Consider the following 25646-nt stretch of genomic DNA (forward strand, 5'->3'; position numbering starts at 1 on the left):
CCGGTTCCCCTCCTACCCCTGGCTTCTTCCTAACAGACGCAGAGACTCCATTAACGTGTAATTCAGGACACAGCACCCTGTGCTCAGAACCCTCTCACAACCTTCCTCCCTCAGAGCGAGAGCCAGAGTACCTAACCAATCACCCACGGGCTCTGATCTTCGCTGCTCTGCTCTTCAGCCCCATGCCCCTGCTTCTCCTCAAAGACGTCAGGCACTGGCTGGTTCCTCTGCTGGCAAAGTTCTTCCCCCAGTGTCCACACGATTAACTCCCTCGAATGTCTACTCTGATCAACCTATTTACAATTGAGATCGACCCTCCAACCCACAGAACGCTGGTTCCTCCTAATCACACTTGCCTTTCTGTTTTCATTGCTTGCGTCCCTTTCTAGCATTTTCTGTAATGGTTTTGTTATGATGATGACCTATGATCTATTTCCTTGCACCTGAATGAAAGCCCCATGAAGGCAAGGATCTTTGTTTTATTTATTAATTTATCTCAGGTGCTTAGACTGGTGCTTGGCACATACTTGGTGTTCAATAAATATTTGCGAGTGAAAAAGCTTTAGTTGATTTTTAATTAAAAGCTCTTCCCCAAGTTCAAAAATAACTGCCTCTTTAAGATGCTTTGGTTGATGTGTGTGTATGAGTAAGTGAGCAGCTGTGAATGAAAGGGACTTGCTTTTTTTCTTTTTTTAAAGATAGTCCACATGGGAGGCTGACCTTTCCTGAAGCTCCCCTCTCCCATTATCTATCATCCTGTGGGATCAGAGCAGCATATATCTTGAGGCCCACATTCCTTTTCTGGACGCTCCTCAAGGCCTAGTGTGGAGGCTCTACTAAGCTTAAGGGACCTGGGAATTCTCTCCAGCCTGGATCCCTTTGTTGGGCTCTTCCTTCCTTAACTCTCTCCAGCCATGACCCCAAATCTGTGAAGGGAGCCTTTTAAAATGTTAAGCCTCTGAGTCGAATCACTTACATGCTTTGTCAGCTAATGCAGGGATTTTCTGACATTGAGGTAGAGGCAGAATGGACTGGCCTATCCCTGAGGGGAAGTAGGAGCCTGAAAATGGGATTCTATGGGAGATAAAGAAAGTGGTAATCACCAACTGGTCCAATTTCACCACACTGTTGTGCGCTGGCTCTGGCCAGGCCATTCAAAGGCAACCTAGATGCTTCGAACAGTCTGCCAAGCAAATTGTAAATACTTGGCAGGTGTCAATCCCAGTTCACAAGTGCCCAGGAACTGGTGTGTGTACATTGAACACTCCAAATCATCTCTGCCGTCCAGCCTAAGAGCTCTGGGGTGAGCTGCCCTCCAGCTGGTGATATAGAAAAGGGAGAAGGGGGGGGCTCCTGGGTGGCTCAGTCGGTTAAGCGTCCAACCCTTGATTTCGGCTCAGGTCATGATCTTGCAGTTTGTGAATTCGAGCCCTCAAGTCGCTTCCATGCTGGCAGTGCTTGGGATTCTCTCTCCCTCTCTCTCTGCCCCTCCCCTGCTTGGACATTCTCTCTCTCAAAATAGGTGAAAAATAAAATAAAAAGCAGACAGACTTACGTTCGTGCCCTTGCAAGCATGTCTGTTTCCGCTTACCTGGCACTTCTTCTCCCACAGGGCCTGCAGCGTCATGCTCTCCACGCTGCAGGCTGAGCACAGCTTGTTTCCAAAGGCCTCCTGGATCCGGAGAACTAGGCGTTTGTGGTGGGCCTCATCCATGGCGTAGAAGTGGTTGAAATCCAGGAAGACAATCTCTTGGGGGTGCTGTGTAAGAAATGAGTCAATCTCCATCAGCCCATCCGAGACCTTGATGCCAAAAAGTCCGTGAATGAAGTAGATCTCCTGGTCGGCATCCCCGGGTTTAGAAGACACACGTAGGTCAAAGTAGCGGATCCCAGCTTCCAGCTGTTCTCGGAACGTCAGGTTCTGAGTCACGGACCATTTCTTCATTAGCTTCTTCACCAAGGAGATCCTGGCGAGGCGTTTGATGGCTGGGGTTTGGTCAGGCCCCACTGGGGACTTTTCATCTACCCAGTAGCTAAATGAATCATGTGAGCCTGTGCAAAGCAACAGAGGTGAGAAAAGCGGTTGAGACTGGAGCTGGGAAAAATAAGCCAGCTGACAAGGAAACAGCGCAAAATTAGCAAATACGCACAAAAAATGTAAATGAACACTTGCAAAACTTTCCAAGCTTGCTATAAGCACAAATAAAAGTCATGTAGTCTTATTAGCAACTTGTTAAGCGTGGAATATGGCTGTAATTCTCGTATATTACTCACAGAAGGTGAATTAATAAATACCCGTTTGGAGAGCTGCTTAGAAACATGCTGAGAAAGAGGAGCTTTAAAATATTCATACCACTTGATCCAGTAATTTCATTTCAGGAAAGCTATTCTGGGGAAATAAGTTAATGTTTGGAAAACAAAGATGTTTGCTGAAGAATATTCCTAAGACGACAAACTGAGGTTGCTGACGTGTCTCCTACAGAAGGTGGCTTAATGCTGGCCTATCTGCTTTATTCAGGCAGCCATTGACACAAAGATGAAAACCCTACATCTATCTCGATAATTCTGGGACAGGCATTTAAATTCCAGGAAAGGCAGAATTTTAAAGAAGACAATTGCTATTATGTATACTATTTTTTATGTTATGGTACATGCTATTTTACTATTGTAAACACCTGAGTCAGTAGGAATAATTTCTTGACAAATCAGATAATGATTGTTAAGAGCTCAACACAGGTTACTCAACACAGCCCTCTTTTTGGACACATATTTTAAAAAGTCAAATCAGCTATTAAATGATCAAATGTATGTTCCATTCCTCTGCCTTCGAGAAAAGAGGGTAGTTATCCACCTAGACACTGAGATGATCTTATTGTTATAAAGTCTAAGTGACTATGACAGACACAGTTCTAACTCTGGTATGAAAAAATTTCAGGAGTGAAAATTATCGTGGGGGGGTGTGCGCGCGTGCGTGTGTGAAAATTATCTCTGACAGATATCTTTCATTTGTCATTGGTTTCTATCTACCAGCAGCTAGATGGCTCTGTGACTGGCTCTGACACTGGGGACCCCACATAGGTGACTGCACTTGGTAAGCAAAGTGTAGGAGGAGAATGTCCTTGTTCTGACCTTACTTTGTTCTTAACCACTACCACCCATTTTAGAACCAAAATTTATTTATTTATTTATTTATTTATTTATTTATTTATTTATAATTTTTTAAAGTCTATTTATTTATTTTGGGAGAGGCAGTGCGAGCAGGAGAGGGGCAGAGAGAGAGGGAGATAGAGAATCCCAAGCAGGCTCTGGATTGTCAGTGCAAGACCTGACTCAGGGCTCGAACTCATAAACCGTGAGATCATGACCTGAGCTGAAACCAAGGGTCAGATGCTTAACTGACTGAGCCACCCAGGTGCCCCTAGAATCAAAATTTTTTAATTCATAGGGTTCATTATCAATTATTCTTTTGACTAATTTTTTTTTAATGTTTATTTATTTTTGAGAGAGACAGAGACAGAATGTGAGAGGGTTAGGGGCAGAGAGAGAGGGAGACACAGAAGCAGAAGCAGGCTCCAGGCTGTGAGCTGTCAGCACAGAGCCCGACACGGGGCTCGAACTCACGAGCTGTGAGATCATGACCTGAGCCAAAGTCGGACGCTCAACCGACTGAGCCACCCAGGCTCCCCTTGACTAAATTTTAAATATATGTTATTTCCATTTTCTTTTAAAATAAATCAATCTGGGATGGCTTTACTATTTTATCTTCTCAGAAATAAAGCAAAAAAGCAAAAAAGAAAAAAGGTGGCAAGAAATGTTTTGTTATACAGTCTTTAGAACATGGAGGCTATTCAGTAACTATTAAGAAAAAGCATATTTATTAATCCTTAGGCAAAGTCAATTTTACAAGCGAGAAAATTACTAGCATATTTCAGGTAAAAAAATTGCCATTACTAACAGAAATGTGGAGCAAGTCCCCCTGGATTTTCCGTATTGGTTGTTTCTGTTAATGAGACTCACTGGATACTTGCCTAATGCTCTGTTCCTTTGGCTTATGCAGCAACAGGAAATCTTTATACCTCCTCATTGAGAGATTTATTATGAATACATTATACATTGATGGTGAACAGCCAGTTCTCTCTTCTTTTTAAATTGTACTAGCAGCCCAGCTGTTCAGGACTGAGTGTGTAATATAGTGTGAGGCACACGTTGAACTTAATTCTTCCCTGGGTCTCAGGGAATAGCCATTATCCAAGCACGGAGAAGAGACAAATCCCTTCTGGTGTTCTCTTGGTGCTGAGCCCAGTTTCAACCACCAGACAGAGATGTGCTAACAACCTCCAATGCTTTTCTTCATGCCCGAGGGTTGTGCAGCAATGTGACAGCAATGGGGCCCCAGGGACCATTTCTGAATACACAGGGACACACATGGTACCCAGGCCATCCCACGGAAGAGGGAGGGTGTGCACATTCCTTAGGAACACTGAGTCTATCTCTTTGTTCCCTTCTCCAATTCCTCTTTTCCTTTCTGACATCCTATGTCCAGTGCCACACCCCTCCATCCCCTTGATAGGAAAGGATGGGACAATGGAACAGATTGTTTGCTGAATGTTCTACAGCATTGTCCTACCTAGACTTCCTACAGCAATCAAAGCCAGCCATCACTCATTAACCACTATCAATATTTTTGCTTTTCCACCTTTTTTGTTTTTTTCCCCAGGAAGCTTTTACCTCATATAGAGTGAGTGAAGTAACCTTCAGGCCTGAGTGCGTTTAACTATTTGTTTTTCAAAACACAGGGTAAAAATACCCTCCCTTCTCCTGCACATAGAATATTTACAAGTCACGTAATTTGCTAAAAGTTCTTATAAAAAGAAAATCCTAATATTTTATAGCCCAAATTCATTAGCAAGGTTTCTTCTCCCTATACTCGACAGAAGTTATTTTACTTTTTAAGGTTGCCTATAGTGACGGCTACTTCTCCTCCTTTGCCCTGGGATGCGTGCATTAAATTCATGCATTCCTCCAGAAGAGGAGGAAATACCTGTTTAATTGGCCCTGGCCTTATTTTCTTGGAGAACTGTTGTGTGGGAGTTAAGGACGGCAGCTCCATGAGTTCTGGTTTGCTTTATCATAAGGTTTGAAACAGTTTTAGGATCTCATCCTGCTGGGATTTCTGCCGTGGACAGTACTTTTGCTGCTTACTTATTTTTGCTTAACTACCGACAGTACCTATGCATCCTCACTCATCCCTCTCTGTGGCTCATCGATCTCTAAAATAGGTTTAACTGGTGCCCTTTACCTTAAGAAGGAAGCAAAGCACTTTCCCTCACGTCTCATCCCTTGCAGCCACTGTCTTCCTTTTCTTCATGCTCAAACTCTCCAAGGTTGCCCCGCCCTGCTGCCTTTGCCTCTTTTTCTCCACTCCCTCCTTCCCGCCTGAGGCCATCTCCTGTCCTCCTGATCCTTAGAACCTTTCAACCAACCCAAATGGCTTAATTTTTCTGGGTTTCTCTGAGGGTTTGCTAAGTCAGCTTTTTTTCTGGAACCTTCCATCCCCATGTGTCCTGTGATGCAAACTTCTAGATGTTCCTATTCTTCTGTTACCACTCTCCGTCTGTCTCCTTTGCTGGTTCCTCTTCCTCCTTGCCCCCAGATGTAAGTATTTTCCAAGGATCTGTTCTCTATTTTCTTCCTTTTCCCGCCTCCAGAGATCTCATCCATTCCCCAGGTTTCCCATAGCACCTTTGTGCAGATGACACCAAAATCTTCGTTTCAAGCTCCGATTCTAAATTCCAAACGTGTTTCCAAGTTCCTGTTGTCTCCCACCTCGATAGCCTGCTCACTGACAACAAATTGCGTATTTTCAGAGTCCAGCTACTCACGCTGTTCCTCTCACCCCTCAAAGTGCCTCTTCTGAGTTTCTGCCGGTAGTTCAGTGACTCGAACTTGAAACCTTGGATTCTATTCTCCCCTCCCCCTCACTCTTTTCATCCACCCAGTTACCAAAACTTTGTATTTGACTTTTGCAACATAGATCAAACTCACCTCTTCTTTAACCTTCAATGGATAACCCCCCTGCTCATATACTCATTATCTGTCATATAATGCGGACCAAAAGGACCCTAACCTAATCCCTTTCATTCCAGCCTCTCTCCAGTTTGTTCATATTCAAAAGTGAATCATGTCAAGATAAAGTGCTGATTATGTCATTTTCTTCTTCCTTCCCCCCTTCCAAATCAGATTCAAACTCCAAACACCGGTGTTCAGGACTCTTCACTATGATCCCTGTGCATTATTTTAGACTCCTTTCTCACCAGGTCTCTACACGAAGCCTGGCATCTGTTGGTGTCCAATATCCATGGATAGGCAGGCCTTCTCCTGGACTTAGTCCGCTTCTTTAGCTGAACTTAACTTTCCGTAAAATATTCTCTCACCTAACCCTGTCTATAGCTTCTCCCCAGCATTTGTAGCCCATAATGGATAAGCTGCTTACCCTATTTCTGTTTTCTCATCTGTGAAATGGGCTTAATAGTGCCTCTTGTCACAAAACTCGTGAATATTGGAATGGGTACGGTGTGCTTGGAACAATGCTGACATGTAGAAGTGCTGATCTATTGTTCTTCTTACTAGCCATGCTCTGTGAGTTAGAAACTGGAGGGAGGAGGGGTAATTAATTGGAAGTCCTCATCTTAAATATTTAGGGTCTGGAAGATTTTCTTTTCTGCACCTGAAGTGCTGTCCCTCTTCATCTATTGGTGGACATGGAGACAACAGCTTAGCTTTTACTTTGTTCACAGGAGCTGCCACTCTCTCTCTTGGTCACAGCCTAAGCTTTGTCATCACCCATTTCTAACATCTTAAAATTCAGTATCTTACTTTCTGAATTCTTACTTTCTGATCACAACTTACTTTTCTTCTGCCTCCTTGTGACTTGACTTCTATTCCCCCCAATGGGAGAGCCCCGTGTTGGCTCTACTTCTCCTTCAGCTATAACCAAGGTTGTCAATTGCCACTTTCATGTGTGGAATTGTTACTTATAACTATTTGAAAGCTGTGAAGGTCACGGTTGGGACATGTCTTCTGCCTATACATGCAGATCATGTGCACCGCCCAAAATGGACTTGGAAATATTAACATGATCTTTTCTAACATACGTCTTGACTATCAACAAATGTTTTTCTTCTTTCCTCCCATACTTCTCATTTATAGAGTGGACTCAATAAGGTTTAGGAACTACCAGACATCAAATATTAGATGACTATTTTCAGACTCTGGGTAGGGGATTTTGTTGTCATCTCAGGAACAGTCTACACAGAGCAAGAAATGTGGCCACACAAGCTCCTCTTTCATGTTCTGCACTCAATGGACTGCTAGCATCTCTAACGTTAGCCCTACAAAGGTGAGGCTTTTTTGTCCAATATTTGGAAAATTCTTTTCTGCTCACCTTGCATTTTCACAATTACTACTCTTTCTCCTAGTGTTCCCTTATACAATCAACAGGCATTACAAATGTTTCCCTTTCCTGTTTTTAGGTGTACAAAACCCTGGCTAAAGTATGTGAAAACACTTTGAAATCTAAATCAGGGGGTACACATCAGAATCCTCTCAGGGAGCTTTTAAACACAACAGTGCCCAAGACCCAATCCAGACCCATTGAGTCAGAATTTCTCTGGGGTGGGCGTTGAGAATGGAAAACTTGGAAAACCCCCAAGTGATTCTATTGTGCACCCAGGCTTGACACCTGCTGCCATAAATAGCAGGTCCTCTTTTCCCAACAAGCTCTCTGACTTCTGGGATCACCTTGTCCCATTGGTCTTCTAGCACTTCCAAATCTTCAAATAATAATCGGGCGGACTGCCTTTCCCATATCTTGGTAGAAGCTTTTTTCACCATATCTTTCATTTCAGGAATTCCTACTTCCTGCCTTTTGATCAGTTGGATAACCACTGTTTGTTTGTGAAGAAGAAAAATATGAGGGAGAACGTAACTTTCCTTACCACGCTTTCTAGTAAGTGATTCAATGAGGTTATGTAAGGTTAATAAGGGCCTTTGAGATAGGGGCTGGGTTACAGAGTTCGGAATAAAGTCATCGTGGCAGCAAAATCATGAGGAAAGAGATCTGAATGGGAAGAGTTAGCAAGCTGTGTGCTCAATGTTATTTTCTCCTGGATAGCATTAGGTTACAAGATTGTCGAAGAGAACAGGTCCAAGAAAATGAGCTGGTCTTCTGGGCACCAGGGACAACCAGTTTGCTCTTCATCTGGAATACCAGTTGCTACTTGATTCTTTCTGAGGTTTGTTAGTTCGGAAGTACTAGATCTCAAGTGAGCACACAGCAGTTTTTAGTTACAGCATTTTCATTACCCATTTCTTGCAATTTGGAGTAGCAGCCATTTTTTTTTTTTTTTTTTTTTCCTGAATTCACTTAATTAAAAGGAATTTAAAGCAAGCTTCTTGGGAAGCTGGTCTCTACATAAAATAGGAAATTCAAACCACACACCCTGAAATGATACATTTCATTAAAACACAATGGTAATTCAGATTACACGGTGACCTACAGCCACGGAAGGAAGACTGAGACGAGAGTTAAGTGAATAGTAGGAGAAAAAGAAACGCCTTATCACATCTCTGGGTGGCACTGGGGAAGTGGGGATGGTGACCCCATGACAAAGAACTTCTGACCTCACATATTTAAGAAAATCTCTCCCCCCCCCCCACCCCCTAGATACTACTTCGCCTTTGGTGAGCCCTTCTAACTTTGAAGCCCATTAGCCCCCTCCAAGCTGGTTTACTGAAACCCATACTCCCACCACACACCATTCAATGTCTCTCTCGGTGCCTCTAGGCTATGTGTTCTCAATGGGGTGACATTCTGTCCCAGGGGACAGAAATCAGTTCTTGGGGGATGAAAAAAATCCCACTCTTTTTATGTATAAAGCAACACAGTACTTCAACAGATATACAGTATATCTGTGGTATTAAAATATCATTGTGTGTGGAAGGAGGGGGAGTGGTAAACAGGATAGAAATGGCTAAAGAGATTCCTTAAGTGATAAAAAAAACAAAAGGCTGAGAAATATCACTCTAGACTGAACTCTCTGGTAGCTAAATGGACATCTGACTTGTCCGGGCTGGACCTCTGGCCCTGCACCTCTTCTTATCCTTAACCGGCATGTCTCTCAATGCCTCCAGCAACTGTTTCTCCATGGACATCCATCCATAAGTTGCCCCAGTACTGGAAGGTTCTCTTCCCTGCTGCCAGAACACTCATAAATTGGGAACCAACTCAATTCCCTCTTGTCCAGTTATCTTCTGAATATTCCCACTAGGCATCTCCAAGTTCAACAAGTAATTTCTCTGCCTCCTCAGCCCCAAAGGACCCAGACTTGACATTTACAAGGTACCAACTGAGCAAGAGGAATGCTCAGTCCTGAGACCCAACTTGATGAATTACCATAGCTCTGAATAAGCTAGATGGAGAGTGACCACAGTGGGTAAGAGCATGGGGTCTGGTGCCAGGTTGCCTAAGTTCATAATTGTGGCTCTACTGCTTACTAGCTATGGGACTGAAGTGCTGTGCCTCAGTTTCCTCATTTGTGAAGTGGAAATAACAACAGTACCAACATCAATGGTTTGTGGTTAAGGTTAGATGATTAACTCAGGTAAGCATTTGGAAGAGTCCCTGGCCAACAGAATGAGCCCAAACATATCATTATTATTATTTCACTATTAAAGAATTTGTGTCATCTTCCACTTGGATGATATTATCCGGTTTTTAAATAATGTTGTGAAACTTCATTAAACATTTTATATTCAGGATCTACTGTGGTGGTTGAATAGGAAAAATGAAATTAGCAGTTGAACTGATTTATTTTAGGTTACATCCAGAACCAACACCAAAAAGAGGAAGTTCAGATCATCATATTTACAGTTTAAGTGTAAGCTGGCACTAAACATAAAATAATAAATTATCTCTAGTCTGCTCCCATGTAAATAACTCAGGAATAAATAAACACACTGACTACAGAATTTGAAAGTATAGGAGAGGAAGTTCCAAGGATATTCTTTATTCTTGAACTTTCTATTTTTAACATCATAGCATTAGACATCCTCAAGAGATTTCTGTACTAAAACAAGTACAGAAAAACAAATCCAGCCTCTTTCTATTATTTGAAACGGAAAAAACGGCAATGCCTTCCCGACCCATTAGTGTTCACAAATATCGCTGCAACACTCAAACGCTGAGATACCCATCCAAGAAAAGAATTTTTACATAATATAGTTTAAACACCAAATACCAGAATCAACAATACTTTCAGAAGTTTCTCCATGTTTTCTTACACATTTGAAAATATTGATGCATAGTTCCTAGGCACAGGGGCATGACCAAGTTAATGTTAATTTGCCTCTCTCAATATGCTTCATCACCTCCTAATTTTCTTTGCATGTATGGGCTTTTCAGGCCTCTTGGGCTCACCTGTTTTATTCATAGGCTTTTCACTGTTTTAGAAGACATTCTCACCGACATGGGAAGTGGAGAGCACATCCACATAACTCAAGCCTGCTGGGTGAGCCGCTAAGCCATGGATAACAACATTCTCCATCTTCTCGCCTGGATATCCCTGCAACTTCAAGGTGTATGCCAGCCTACATGAGTGAATTCATTCTGAGGGGATTTTGACTCGTGAATTCCAGGTGAAATGAATTTACAAGTTGTTACAGCAAACATTTAGCCAGTGAGCCTTCATAGCGGGGTCATGATAGGGGTGTTTGGAGCTAATGTCTCACAGTTACCAAAGCTTTTATGTACATGTTTGTGTGTATATGCTGACACTAAAATTGGCCCATCTGAGATGAAATCCAGATAAACTTCTTATTCAGGAGGAAAAAGACACCATGCTACACTTACTTTGAAAAGTATGCTTTTAAGAATCGAAAAAAAGGCACCACTTCATGGGAAGTATTTTTACTAATATCAACAGAGAGCTTCAAATAAACATAATAATTATTACGCAAAATTTCTTTTAAAGACAATTATTATGTTGAGCTCATTTTTTAAGGTGCCATCTAAACTCCACGTAAACTCCAGACTTTTATCAGGACTTAATCGTATCATCTCTATCGACACCTAAGACAGTCTGGTCCATTGCGAGCTTGCTCTTAAAATGTATATTGAAAGTGTACGCATTGTCTATTAGGAATGTCAGAATGTTCAATTAGGGCTTGTCTATTTTATCTCAGTTTGAACTTTGGGTCACATGGTTTGTCATTTACATGTTCTTTCCCTGATTATTAGCCTATACCCTGTCAAGTGAGGCCAGAGTAATGCAGGCAGCTTGCAAGAAAACAGACGCAGTTGTTTAGCCAGTTACCCATTGGAGCTGATGCTGCAGAAAATGGCACTGAATGCCAAATTAATTTTGCCAAATTAAGGTAAAATAGAGATGCTAAAAAAAAATGTCCAGGGCAAGTTAATAAGATCTGAGCTGCAAGGAAGACTCCTCCCCTTCCCCAAACAGCAAGAACTAAAGGATATTAAGGATACCCAAATGCAAAAGACCACAACCTTGCTTACACTCTATTGTAACAGAGCTACGTCATTCATACGACCAGAAGGCTTCTGGGTAGGAATATAGGATCAACTAGACCCAAAGTGCAAACAGCAGAAGAGAAGCAGTACCATACTTTAAAAAGGGAAAAGATATTACGTGTTTAAGCCAAAGAAAGAGACTAATCTTCTCCCATCTCTTAAGGAGGAAAGGAAGAGAGAACAGATCCCAAATGGAACTGGGATCAGCACCTGAGAGGCCCAGCTGAATGGCTCCTCCAGGTACTGTCCGTCCATCTCTGAGGTTCAGAGATGACAGCCTGGTGCCTTGTTAAGCCATTTTATTTAATTAATTTATTTTTTAAACATATTTTTTTTTTATCTTCTTAAGTCTATTTATTTTGAGAGAGGGAGGGAGAGGCAGAGAGAGACAGAGAGAGAGAGAGACAGAGAGAGAGAGAGAGAGAGAGAAAATCTCAAGCAGCCTCTGTGCTGTCAGTGCAGAGCCTGACATGGGGCTCAAACTCACAAACCATGAGATCATGACCTGAGCCAAAATCAAGAGTCGGATGCTTTGTTAAGTCATTGTAAAGGGTTAAATTTTTTCTGAGAAAATAAGAGGATTTTATGCCTTGATTTACCTAGAACCCAGATGACTCTGTTCTTCATACAATTTTTTTTTATGTTTCTTTTTGAGAGAGAGAGAGAGAGAGAGAGAGAGAGCGCACGAGCGAGATGAGTGGGGGAGGGGTAGAGAGAGGGGGGAGACACAGAATCTGAAGGATTGGAGACACCATTACTTAATTTTAGAAATGGCTAAACATACACCTCAGTATGCACATGGAACTTATCAGCAAGGCCAAGTTTAGAAAAAAGAGCTATTTAGGAACTACTCACTCCCTTAGCACCAGTGTCCACTCTCAGACTCAGATGGTGACAAGGAATACGAGGGACCCCTCTGGTCCTTCAGAGATCATTGGCTCAACTGGACTCCAGATCCCTCACTGTTCAGCTCTTTCTGTGGATGTCCATTCAGCTCCTTCTCTGGCATCTTCCTGACTCATGACAGCCAGTTCTGTCAGGACTGTGGTCTCCCAGGGACAGCCATGTGGACGGGTGCACCAGCAGAACAGGAGCTGAAGGGACCAGTCCACAGGGGACCTTGGGTAAACTGCAAATTTGGTGCCAGATGACACAGGTTCTTACCAGTGACTTCTTATAAAATAGGCAAGATTTTTTTAAAAAGAAAGAAAGAGAGAGAGAGAAAGAAAAGCTCTTTTTAGTGCACATAGTGAACTCTTTATCTCGAATATGAACATGTGATAAGGAAAAAAAGGTCCTTTTTAATACATACTCTCCTCTAAGCAGAGTGAGTCCTGGTAACTGTGGTATCTTTTGTTTGCTAAGCACAGCTGAAATATTCATCTTGGGCACCAACGGCTTCAGACACACTTGAAGCAGTATTAAGCGGGGGTGGGACGCGCGAGCTTGGAGACAGAAACTTGGAAGGCCCTGAAGGGCTCTGCTGAGGAAAGGGAGACAGGAGGGTGGGAGGCCCGGAGGAAGGCTGGGAATCCGAAGGGGTAACAAAGAGGGAATCACAGGGGCTGCAGGGCTCAAGGGAGACTCAGGGGAGGGAACAAACCTAATAGGGAGTTTTCAAAAGTGTGGTACCGTCTCAGTTCTGCCTTTTTCTCTAAGTCGAGAACCAGTAGGGTTTAACGAGACAGTGAAGGGGTGCTGCACTATTAAGCTGCTCAAAGCAAACCGTGTCTCTGTCCAGCCCTGCTTATGGCCCCGTCACAGCAGGGCTCCCCTTCGCGGGACTGTCCCTCTCTGCCTCTCGCACCCTGCCTGGGCTGGAGTCTGCAGGCAGGGGTACACCTGGCTGGGGAGTGGGGGTGGTGCCACATGAAGGTGGGAGAAGGCGGGAAAGCAGGAGGAGGCTTCTCTCTGATTGAGATGGTCTTCAAAAAGATCCTTTTACGAAAAGTCTTTTCTTAAGTATGCTGGAATTAAAACCCTACCACAGGTCTAGCAAGGTTAAGCATCCATAAAAGCAAGATGTATAAATTTTAGGGCCATTCTACGGAGAAAGGCAATGTATCAAGACACAAGAGCACAATGCAGAAAAGGAGACAAACGCCAGGAAGAGCGAGTTTCACAAATGCTACTGAGGTCACGAGAGCAGCCACACGATATACTGTTCAATTAATCCATACAAATAGGAGGCTTGCAAGTGTGAGTCAGGGAATACCTTTCTGTTAGTTGACTAAAGATTTACGACCACAAGGCGAGTCCAGCTCAAGCTTGCCACTGCCCAGAAGAGCACCGCAACCGTGCAGAGTAGAGCATTCTGGAGCTGACGTGGCACCGCTGCGCATGTGGCTGAGCGTGCTGCTTCCCGCTGCGTGGTGCTGCTGAGCATGTTGTCTCACTGCTGGGACTCACATGCTTCCATTCTGTTCCTCCACAGACAGAGGTAAGCTCGATGAGCTGCCCATAAATAATAAATGCCTTGGCTTCGTGTGTGCATTTGCCTTCTTTAAAGGCACCGGATTCCCAGAAAGGATGAACGACCCCAGGGGCGAGGCTTGCAAGCTCTGAGCAGCCTTTTATCTGTTCTTGGAGTGCCATCATCTAAGGAAACCTCCCAGGGACAATGGTATCTAGAATAAGCATTTAGAAAACAGAGGCCAGCCCAATCTTTCCTTTCCTTTTCCCCAGTGATGTAAGGACAAAAAAGATCGAGGATCAATGCATAGGTGACGTGTTCCTTCACCCCACCACCTTTCCGGCTCACCTACTATTGGACTATTTCTCTCAATTCTCCAACAAGCTCCTGAAAGGTACAGACAGAATCTCCAGACTCTGCACTTCCACCAACAATTAAAAGTCAAGTCTCGGGGCACCTGGGTGGCTCAGTCGGTTAAGTGTCTGACTTCAGCTCAGGTCATGATCTCACGGTTCGTGGGTTCGAGCCCCGCATCGGGCTCTGCGCTGACAGCTCGGAGCCTGGAGCCTGCTTCGGCTTCTGTGACTCCCTCTCTCTCTGCCCCTCACCGGCTCACACTCTGTCTCCCTCTCTCTCAAAAATAAATAAACATAAGAAAAATAAAAAATAAAAAAAGGTCAAGTCTCCTTGTAGTGTACGTAATGATATCTCCCTCCCATGTGTATGTAAAGGATGGCTGTGAGAATTACTGGAGGGAGGAAGGAACCTTCGCTCGTTGGGGCAAGAACTTGATTTACAGCAGTTCTGCCTAACACTTAGGCTGAGATAGTTTGTTTCACCAAATTAACAGTTAAGGCAAATTAAAATCAAAGGATGAATTCATCCAGCTATTGTTTTTCACCTCTGCTCTTATTGATTTCAATATAGTTACCCCTCTCAAAAAATAAAGACTTCGAAAAGAACTGGGTCAATGACATAAATAAATCCAATTTTCAGACCTTTTTTCAGAGTAGAAACTTTTTCTTTGATTGCTGGACCCTTGGTGCCAGGGACCAGATGTTATCTCTGAAAGAAATTTCACCTATGGGAGAGCCATTTGGCCTAGTTCCATTTAAATTTCCCCATCTGAAGGAAGAATTTATTTTGGACGAATCATATATCGAGTACATATTTCTTTAAAAATTAACTCCTTTTCCCTCTGCCCCTGGAGCTCATGCAAACCTCTTTATCAGAGAGCTAAAAGTATCCCAAAGACAATCTGTTGACCTCCCCAGCATTTGCATTCCATTCCTTCGTCATGTACTCGGCGGGTGATCCCTGGTAAGGGCTCACGTCTGACAATAACAACTACTTCAATCTGCCGAGTATTTATTATGTACCCAAATGTCCAGCTGGGCATTTTGCTTACACGATCTCATTTTATGATAGGAAAAGATAGGATTCAGTAGGCAGAGAGGGAAAGGATAGGACCTGAGGTCCTGGGTGGGGAAAAACACGTATTTTGGAACAATGCTGGGAGTGTCTGACCACGGCAAACCCCCTCAGACATAAGGTTCCTCTTAAGAATGTAACAGAGACCACCTACTCCCCCCAGATTTCTCTCAGGAATTTGACAAAAGACCTGACTAAAAATGAGTAGACCATAAAACCTATGACCCACAAGGAATGATGTGGCCTTAGACCGTCCCTCATACAATGGAAACAAGCCAATCAGGAATAGACAACCCAACACCTAGAGTTAGTTATCTAGCCAATAAAGGTGAAATGTGAGAAGGAACAAGGGAGAAGTTGGGGGTGGGGGGGGGGGATGACCAGAACCTTATAAAACAAGGACCCTTTCCTATTATCGGTGGGCACTCACTTTCAAATGCCCCCTCTCTGTAAAGAGAGCTTTCTTACTGTTCTTCCTTTCTAATCTTATACTCTAATAAACTTTTGCCTGCTGCTCATTTTGTGTCCACCTCTTTCTTCATTCTTCCAAGTGGCAAGACCACGAACCCTGGGGATTGAGGTAAAAAATCCCACAACATTTTCATCTCTGCCACAATCCTGCAGGGCAGTGATTACCAGCGTTTTACAGATGAGGAACTGAGGGACAGGCTGGTTTTGCAACTAAGTTCAGGGCTACAGAGATCTCAAGTGGCCTGGGACAGAAATCCAAGTCTGTTCAACCAGAATCCACACAAAGCGGCTCTAGGGATATTGTTGCTTCCATATCCTTAATGATTAAATAAGTCAAATGCACTGCATATTTACTTCTGAAAACATGGTGATCGCAGGGTTTGTTTTTAGTGCTAAATACCTGCCCTCATCCCAATGCAGGAACTTGAAGGAGAGATTAAAGTGACTCTCTATTTTGTAAAGACATGAATAATTTCTATGTAGGGACACACGAGGGCACTGTAACCTTCTCTCAGTTGAGGAAACATTTTCTTTGTCGTTCCTCAGCTCAGAGCTTTCAATCCCAGTGCTGGTTCTGCTCTGATTACTTGTGTGAACTTCACATTGCAAATTCACACTGGAGGTTGGTCGCTCCATTTGCAAATTTAGGAAGGTGGGTCAAATGAGCCTTAGGATCTCTTCTTTCTTAAGAACAGGATGATTCCAATTTAGTAACAGTTCACTAACGGAATTCGTGACCCTATTTTAACAAGGATTATTAATCATTGCAAAGCAATAAGATACGTTTCTTTCATACTGCCTATACTTAAGCAGAAAATGTGCTTATGGACTTGACTCATCATATTCGCAAGAAGCAAATCAATCCAAGCCTGAGGGGTGGTCTTGTATTTATTTTTGGCTCATGTGAGCATTTTGTGAAGTTGCTGGAGAAATTCCCCTTCACACAGGTGGAGGTCCTCATTTTCCCATCTTGCGATTGGCTAGCGGTGGATCTGCACATTGAACACACTGGCCAGTAGTTCACTTCTTGTTCATCCTTTATGTGACAGCTCCTTTCACTCCAAAGACTGGCGTTTGATGGCTCTGTGGGACATCTTTATGAAATTTATTGTGGGGACTTTAAAAAAAACACCTTCATTGTCACTTAGCTCGGCTGAAATTTTTCACAGGGCAGGGTTATTTTAAGATTCATTTGACAAACTGCAGAATGGTCACGATCCAGGGAAGCTCCTCGGCTAGGTCCCCTCAGGAACGAGGGTTTTTTTCTCTGTCCTGTAAATGAAAGACTAAGCTTGGCACTCTGACAGAGGAAAGGGAAAAGGGAGGAGGAGAAATCCAACAAGTAGCAGTCTAAATTACATGAAATGATAGGTTTAAAGGAAATTTGTACATTACACACAGCAGGGAAAGTGAATGAAAACACACCCCACTCTGGAAGATGAGGGTCCTGACAAGCTTACACACATGCTCAAAGCCTCTGCTGATCTTTTGGTATCAAGGCAGAAAGATTTTTTTCTCTGCTGGAACCTTGCTGGGCGATTACTACACAGACCACTTAAACCACTGGGCTGCTTCTGTTCTGAGTCAATAAAAAGTCTCCTAGATGTTTGGTCTTAAAAAAAAAAAAAAGATGTGGCTTGTTCAGCCGGAACAGGTTAGCAGGCAGTCTTTCAAACACAACCATCCTCATGGGTACTCAGGCATTAGAGTCCTGGCATGGAAACAAACGCCTCGGATGAAAAGAAAACTGTTCTTTATTACGACCAACAAGAGGAAGTGAAGTTGCAGTCCAGCACTGGGTCAATCTCCATCTCCATAAATGTCTTTTACTCAAGAGCACTTAAATGGATTTGGCAAGATCTAGTTTTTACGGTTCTAGCACTGTTATCAGGACTTTTGTGGCAATTTGCTTAACTTCTCTGAACTTCAAGTTTCTTCATTTGTAAAATGGAGATAATAGTACTTGCATCACTGGGTTGTAAAGCTTAACCAGGTTTACATCAATCAAGTGCAGCAATCTCAGGCACCTAGTAAATGCTTTATACGTGTTATATAAATTCTTCTATTATTTTTATTTTATTTTATTTTATTTTATTTTATTTTATTTTATTTTATTTTATTTTATCTCATCTCATCTCATCTCATCTCATCTCATCTCATCTCATCTCATCTCATCTTATCAAGACTTGGGATACCCTGAGAGGACTTTGCTAGGCACTTACAAGATTTTGTCTTACCTTAGGTATTTCTACTTTCTCTTTGTGTCCTAGTTTCTCCTTAAATTAGCTAGAAATATGTGTTCTTTTTCCTTAAATTTTCTGTAGATATTTCCAAATTCCATCTCCCTCTCTTTGGCTCCTCCTTTTTATTTGCACAAGGTACTTATTCTGAACCAAACACTGAGTATATAGAGGTGACAAAACACTGCCATGTGTAGTGGAAAGACAGGTAAGCAGTCCCAATGGCATACAATGCGTCCCCTAATGGAGGTGTGCACAGAAATGACACTGAGCTGTTTCTTGCAGGAGGAGTGGTCTTGGGCCAAGTGAAGTGGGGGCTGTCGGGAGGGAGGCTGTGATGTGTGATGGTAGAGGAACGCGCGGGTACAAAGACTGGAGTTATGAAAAGGGATTGCATTTTCTTTCAGGGTTTTCTCTGGTTCCTAAATTGCCACTGGCTCGCTACAGTCTGCCAGATAAAGCATGAAGTGCTCCACACCACATTGAAAACCTTTCTCAATCTGCCTTAAGTCTGTCTGCCCAGTCCTTTCCCACCTCCTTCTGTCACTCCTTCTCTGTCCCCTGAAGGTACCCTTGTTTTCCCATCTCTGATTTCATTCCTTTGGTTCTCTGTGTCTGGGATGCCCCTCTTCCCCATATCAAAATCCTCCCCATCCTCCACCAGCTCCCAGGTGTCATCCCAGGGCAGCTTAAACCCCATCTGCAAGTACCTGTTCCCTTCCACACTTTGTCCCTAGCACACTTTGCTTACTTCTTTACTGTTGCATTCACCACATTCTGCTCTCATTTGCTTTACTTGAACCTTAGTATCTCTCCTACAAGATTATACACTACACCTATGTTTCAAAGATTTCCTATAGTATCCAGTATGATGCTAGGTATACATTAGACAATCAAAAAGGCTTATTAATAACATAGCTGTGTATCCAAAATTCATGTTTATTTTGTGTTAAGCAACATTCTAAACACATTGCAGGTATATCTCATTCAATTGAAACAACTTTGTTGTGTAGGAAAAAGAATGTAACTTTGCCCAAGGAGAGGGCTGGTCTTTTTCCTTGGCCCTGGGAGGTGAGGTAATCTCTGCAACCCTTGGAATAGCTTGCCTGATATGAGCATCCTTATTTACCTGGGGACTTTGGGGCCACATCAAAAAAATCTAAGGATGAGATTTATGGTAATGGCTTTGAGTCATGTAGATATAGGCTTGACCTCAAAGGGGCTGGATACTGAGGTCAGCCATGTGGAGCCTCAGTACAGACTCTGGACCCCAAGGCTCAGGTGAGCTGCCCCGGCCAGCAGTACTTTGTGCATACTGTCGACCGTCAATTCCAGGACAGTAGCGCTGTCCATAGCTCCAGGCGATGGGACAACAGAGGTTCCACATTTGGAACTGTGCCTTGTGCACCTCTTCACTTGGACAATTTTAACCGGTAGCTTTTAGCTGTAACAAACAGTAACTGTGAGTATAACAGTTTGCAGTGAGTTGTCAGTCCTTCTAGCAAATTATCTGGCAAAACTAAGGGTGATCTTGAAGACCCCCAAACTGGCAATTGATGTCAGAGTGAGGGCAGATTTATGGACTGTGTTTTCTCTAACCTTGTGCTTATGAAGTAGATACTGTAATTATTTCCATTTTACGGATGGGAAAATTAAGGGACAGAGAGATTACACTTTTCATTCAAGGTAATGTAACTAGTAATTAGGATTTGATCCTAAGTATGCTAAAACAGAACCCTTCTCAACTACTCTGAACTACTTCTTTACCCTGTTTCTCATGTGTATAAAAACTAAAAATAGAGATAAAAAATATTAAGAACAGACCTAAAAATGAACATGTCTTTAGATGATGAAAATGTTTAGGGCAGCTTTTATAGAAAACATCTTGTGTTATGGATCAGGTATTTCATCTCTATGAATGTGGAAATGTGATATGAACAAATTGTAATTTTGCATGTTAAAGTAGGTCTGTTGGCCTGAGCTTAGAACATACCCATTTGCAAAGTTCTATATAAGAAATGGGCCTTGTGGTTACGGGATATAGCAAAAGATTTGCTTAAAAAAACAAAACAAAACAGAAAACCCTCACAGTCCTTGGAAATAAATTCATTGTCCCCTGCCTTTTCATTTTAATTACCTGTATGTGACCCAGGTCACAATCATTTGTCTGTGAGCTCACTGACTCCGCCAAGTAGATTCAACCGCTTTTCTCGTTGTGTTCCCACGGACTTTTGTCCACACGTGATGAACCTGGGACACTGTGTGGCAATTATCTCCATATCTGTCACTGCCACCTGACTGTGAGTTTTTCAGGGTGGGAGCATATCTTATCACACCCATACCCCTACAGTTCCTAAGTTTCTGGCATATAGTAGGCACCGAATAATACGTGTATGTAGAATAAATGCCAGCATGATTGCTTGAATGAACAGATGAGAGAGTTGCCTAGGGCAGGTAAGTCTAGGGACTCTGATCCTTTCCCAAACTTCTCTTTGGTCCATCCATCCTCTTTAAACAGGCTGAGTTCACTGTCTGCACCTCCTCACCCCCAGCACCTATATACCTTGTTCCATTTATCTCCATCTGTCCTAGCTTGAGTTATTTGGGTCAACGAGGAGGAATATGTCAGAAAACACACAGGACAAAAATAAACCAGAAAGGATGACTAAAGGAGGAGCTATAATAAAACACTGAATTGAACAATTTAAAAGGAAAAGTCCCAGAGAGTAGATTTCCTACAACTTATGCCTGTGTAAAGCATTTTCTAATAACATCTCTAATAACATTTCTAATAACATGGGTCTCCCATGTCACACACCTGAATTAGGTCCTTGGGGAAAATACAGCATTTGTAGAGAATTTGACTCCATGCTGACAAGTGCAGAAAGGCTGAGGCATCTTTGGCCTTTACAGAATCAAGTCAACATGAGTCCAAGGCTCGAGATCAGGGGACCATTTAGCGGACTCCCAAACCACAGAATAACATCTTTAAACCTTGTTGGCCCAAAGGGATAAACTTTACCTATCCGATTGGATTATTTTCCATAGGACATGTGGTAGAGTATTAATAATAACTGTCAATCTGCCTGGAAAATCTGAGAGAGCCATGTGGCCAATTTAATTTTTAATCAGGTGCCTACTGAATTCAGAATTATTCACAAGGCAACAAAGCAACTGGGTAAGGCAAAACACTGGAAAGCAGAGGATGCTGATCAACTTCTTTTTATGCACTCAGAAGCCAAGAGGCATCCCACTGCCTGAGGACCAATATTAGCCCAGGAATCCAGAGAGCTACTCCTGGTCTACCCCTCCCTGGCTGGATGAGCTAGACAGCTGGAGTAAATCAGGGATTTTAGTGGTGCTTTTCAGACCTGGAATGTTGTCAAAAGAGGTATTTATATGTCAAACAAATACAAGCAGGGCTTGTTAAAGGTCTGCCCCAACAGTCCCCACTTCTGGCCTTGAGGAAGGAGTCCTGAGGGGCACCAAGCCTCACAGGGGCTCTGCGGGGCACCATGAGAATCCAACTGCCCTAGTTATTCTCTGAATTGGCCCAACATCCTAGGGTTTATGTGAGTCAAAGGGGTTTCAATTCCGTGTATGGGAGGCATTAAAAAAAATTTTTTTTAATGTTTATTTACTTTTGAGAGAGAAACAGAGACAGAGTACGAGTGGGGAGGGCCAGAGAGAGAGGGAGACACAGAATCCAAACCAGGCTTCAGGCTCTGAGCTATCAGCAGAGCCCGACGCGGGGCTTGAACCCATGGACCACGAGATCATGACCTGAGCCGAAGTCAGACGCTTAACTGACTGAGCCACCTGGGTGCCCAGCACCCAGTCCTCTACAGATGGATGGGTATCTATTTTCTTTTGAAAGACTCTTCCTCAGATAATCCAGTAGACTCTGATCCTCACCCCAAAGTAAGAGATTGTATAGGTAATTCATTAATCAGAAATTTTTTCTCTATTTTGCTAATTATCACTCTACTTTGTATCTGAACAGATGGCATCATCATTGGTAGAGTATCACCTCACAAAGGACACTTGATCATCCCCTGATAAGCCTTCTCAGTTCTAAGATAATCACATTCTCTTTAACAACTTTTCAGTTTTTAACACAAAAATAAGACTAATACAAACGTTCAGGGGAAAAGTAGAAAATGTTTAGGGTAGGGGCGCCTGGGTGGCGCAGTCGGTTAAGCGTCCGACATCAGCCAGGTCACGATCTCGCGGTCCGTGAGTTCGAGCCCCGCGTCAGGCTCTGGGCTGATGGCTCAGAGCCTGGAGCCTGTTTCCGATTCTGTGTCTCCCTCTCTCTCTGCCCCTCCCCCGTTCATGCTCTGTCTCTCTCTGTCCCAAAAATGAATAAACGTTGAAAAAAAAAATTTAAAAAAAAAAAAAAAAGAAAATGTTTAGGGTAGAAGAAAAACCTATATTAAACTAAATATTCTACTACAAAATTCTCCTGCTTTTATGAAGCCTTTAGTGTAACCCTAGATATGAGTGTGTGGCATAAATGGGACGTGATGACGTGGTAAAGTTACTAAAGTTTCCATTTCACAGCTGGTTTGTGCTGGAGTACACAGAGCTAACCTCGACTCCCACCCCCAAACTGCCACTGTAGTTGAAGAAATCATTAAACAAGACATGATGGAATTCATGCAGAATGAGTGAATGCTAGATGAGCTTCCAAGTGTTGCTTATTTGGAACTAGAAGTTCAGGACAGAGTTCTTGAACAAAGTAAAATTATATATATATGATTTTACATATATATATATTACTTATATATATATATATATATATTACTTATATATATATACACACATACATACATACATATATACAAGGCACTAATTTCAAATTCAAATCATCTTATATTAGACATAATAGTAGCTGTGGGTGAGGGTAGAGGGTTGGGCAAATTGTGAAAAGTAAGATTGAACTCTGCAATAATTTCCACTGGGTGCTATCTATGCCCTTCTCCCAATTCTGGTAAGTCCCACAGGTACCTCGACCTCAGCATGCCCCAAACCAAGCACACCTGCTTGGTTCCACCAAGCTTCCCTCCACCACCTGTAACTTGCTCCTTCTTCTCTGCCCTTATTTTCACCCTCCAATGAATTGCCAACTCCTATGGATACTTGCTCCAGTATATCTCCAGTGTCTCCCCTTTTCCTTCATGCACACTGTCCCTGTCCTCAGGCCCACATCTCCTCCCGCTTGGATGGCCTCATCAACAACCTCACTCCCAACTCTAATACATTTTGTGGACTGCAGCCAGAGCGGTCTTTCCAAAACATGAAGCTGACCTTGTCATTCACCTTCTTAACATGCCTTATTAGACCTCCCTGTGTCTTGCCGCCTTATTCCTTGCCCCTCTCCTCCTTGCAACTGACAGTACAACTAGTGTGAACGATTCTGGTGTGTTTGGTGGGTCACTTTCTCTCGTAGAGGTCTTCGCCCATATTGCTTCCTCTCCTAGAACACTTCTCCTTCCTTCTCTGATCCTGGGGGCTAATTTCTGTGCATCCTTCCAACTGAAGTTTATTCAACACTTCCTCTAGGAGGCCTCCCTAGACTCCCAAGTCTTGGTAAATGCTTGTTATATGCTCCTTTCAGCAGTAACTTCTACTTCCCTAATCATTCTACATAGTATATCATAGTATATTGTGTTAGAACTACTTGAGGTTTTGTTTTGTTTTGTATTGTTTTTTAGGAAAGCAGTGACTCATCACATCCAGTATAACTGCTCGATTAAATGTCCATTTCTCCAACTAGAGTGTAAGCTCTTTGTAGGCAGGAGCAGCGTGTAATGATCATCACTGAACCGCTAGTGTCTAGGAGGGGGCCTGGCATGTGAGAGGAAATCGATATGTATGTACTAAATAGAATGAAAGAAATAAGTTTCCCATATTATCCCTCAGCATTCCTAATAACTGATGTGTCACTTTGTTTCTATTCATCCGTATGAGGTTATTTGAGGGCTTTTCACCCATTCCTGACCAAGTCTTTCAATGGCTGCTGTTTGCCCTGGGATAATGTTTCAGGTTTAATCTAGCATGGCACACCAGGCTCATTAGCCTACTTTCCCCGCCTCGTCTCTGTTCCTTTGTTTAAATGAAATCTATGTTCTGACCACACCAGACTCCTCGGGTTTCCTCAAGGTCACACTAATCTCTTGCTCCACAGTACCTCTGCATTGTGACAATCTTCCCTCTACCTGTAACACCTGGCTATTTACTACTTGCTCTTTGATTCCACAAAGGTCATCCCTTGAAAGCCCAACTGACTGGGCTTCCTGCCTCCTACCAGCAACGGAAGTGGGAACCGGCTTTCTGAGCGTTACAGCACCCCACTCATTCTTCTCCCTAGGGTTTGAATTTTGACTTTCTTCTAAGATCATAATTTCATGAAGAGAAGGGAGAAGAATCTTCTGCTGTCCATATTCACCTCATCTAACACAGCACCTGGCACAAAAGGTGCTCAACGAATATCCTTTGAGTACATGATTTTCCTTGAAATGAATACATTTTTTCAAATGTAGGTAATGAAAACCAAAATTAAGCACCTGCAATTATTTTTAGCCAAGTTGACACAATGTGCTCACGTATTTCTTATGAAGATCCATACGGGCACCTCCTGTCAGGTCAATGACCTGAACTCCAACCCAGGGACGAAGGAGGGCTACTGTCTTCACCTTCATCTCTGGCATTTTTTCATCCAGTTTCAATTACACTTTATAAGAATATTGCTTCCAACAAAGAAGCCTTCAAATCATACATGTTCATAAAATATTCATCTCAATCTGACAGAGTCTAAGAACTGTTCTGTTCCACCATTACTGCAGACTGCTGTGCACCCCAAGACGTTAGCTTTACAGGGTACAAATGCTTCCTACTTCTCTCTTTATTTTGATCTTGTCAGGTCTGTACAGAGGAAAAAATTACTGACAGAACGTTCTCTGGAAAAAAATAATACCTTATAGCCAATAGTTCTAGGATAATTGGAAATTCAAAAACAACAACAACAACACCTGTCATTCTCTTAGAAAATTCCAGCTGCTTAGTAGAAGATGCATCCAAGGAAGACTGGCTGACCCTTCATGGTTATCACAACCTATATCTCCCCCTTAGAGCAATGCAAGGCCTCTGGGGCCAAACCCATTTCATCTTGGAGCTACCAGAGGCCTACTAATGTAATCCTCCACCGGCTGATTGATCCTTCTGGGCACTCAGCAATAGAATGCAAATTCCCATAGCTGAGAGAAGATGAAGGGCCCTCGCTGCTCAACCAGGTACAGAACTACTCAAACCCACCCAGCCAGTTCGGTTCTCCATGTGTGTTCAAATCCTTTCCCTCCCTCCCTCCCTCCTTCCCTCCTCCCTCCCTTCCTCCCTCCCTCCCTCCCTCCCTCTCTCTCTCTCTCTCACACACACACACACATACACACACACACACACACACACACACACACACACACACACACACCTACTACAATGT

At 42.9% G+C, this 25646-nt stretch overlaps 1 protein-coding gene across 5 annotated transcripts in view; it reads right to left on the bottom strand.

Moving 5' to 3' along the window:
* Positions 1-25646, bottom strand: part of PLCXD2 (phosphatidylinositol specific phospholipase C X domain containing 2) — a 50957-nt gene that overhangs the window by 17567 nt on the left and 7744 nt on the right. For 4 of the 5 annotated variants that reach the window (XM_086675483.1, XM_086675484.1, XM_086675485.1 and 1 more), the window contains one exon: positions 1592-2052. In XM_086675483.1, the coding sequence (XP_086531609.1) occupies positions 1592-2052 (461 nt within the window). Of the gene's footprint in view, positions 1-1591; positions 2053-24455; positions 24992-25646 lie in introns of those variants that run through there. The other variant, XM_086675486.1, reaches the window with a different exon arrangement.

Source organism: Puma concolor, chromosome C2 (assembly GCF_028749965.1).
Source record: "Puma concolor isolate L17-30 chromosome C2, mPumCon1.1.hap2, whole genome shotgun sequence".
NCBI lineage: Eukaryota > Metazoa > Chordata > Mammalia > Carnivora > Felidae > Puma > Puma concolor.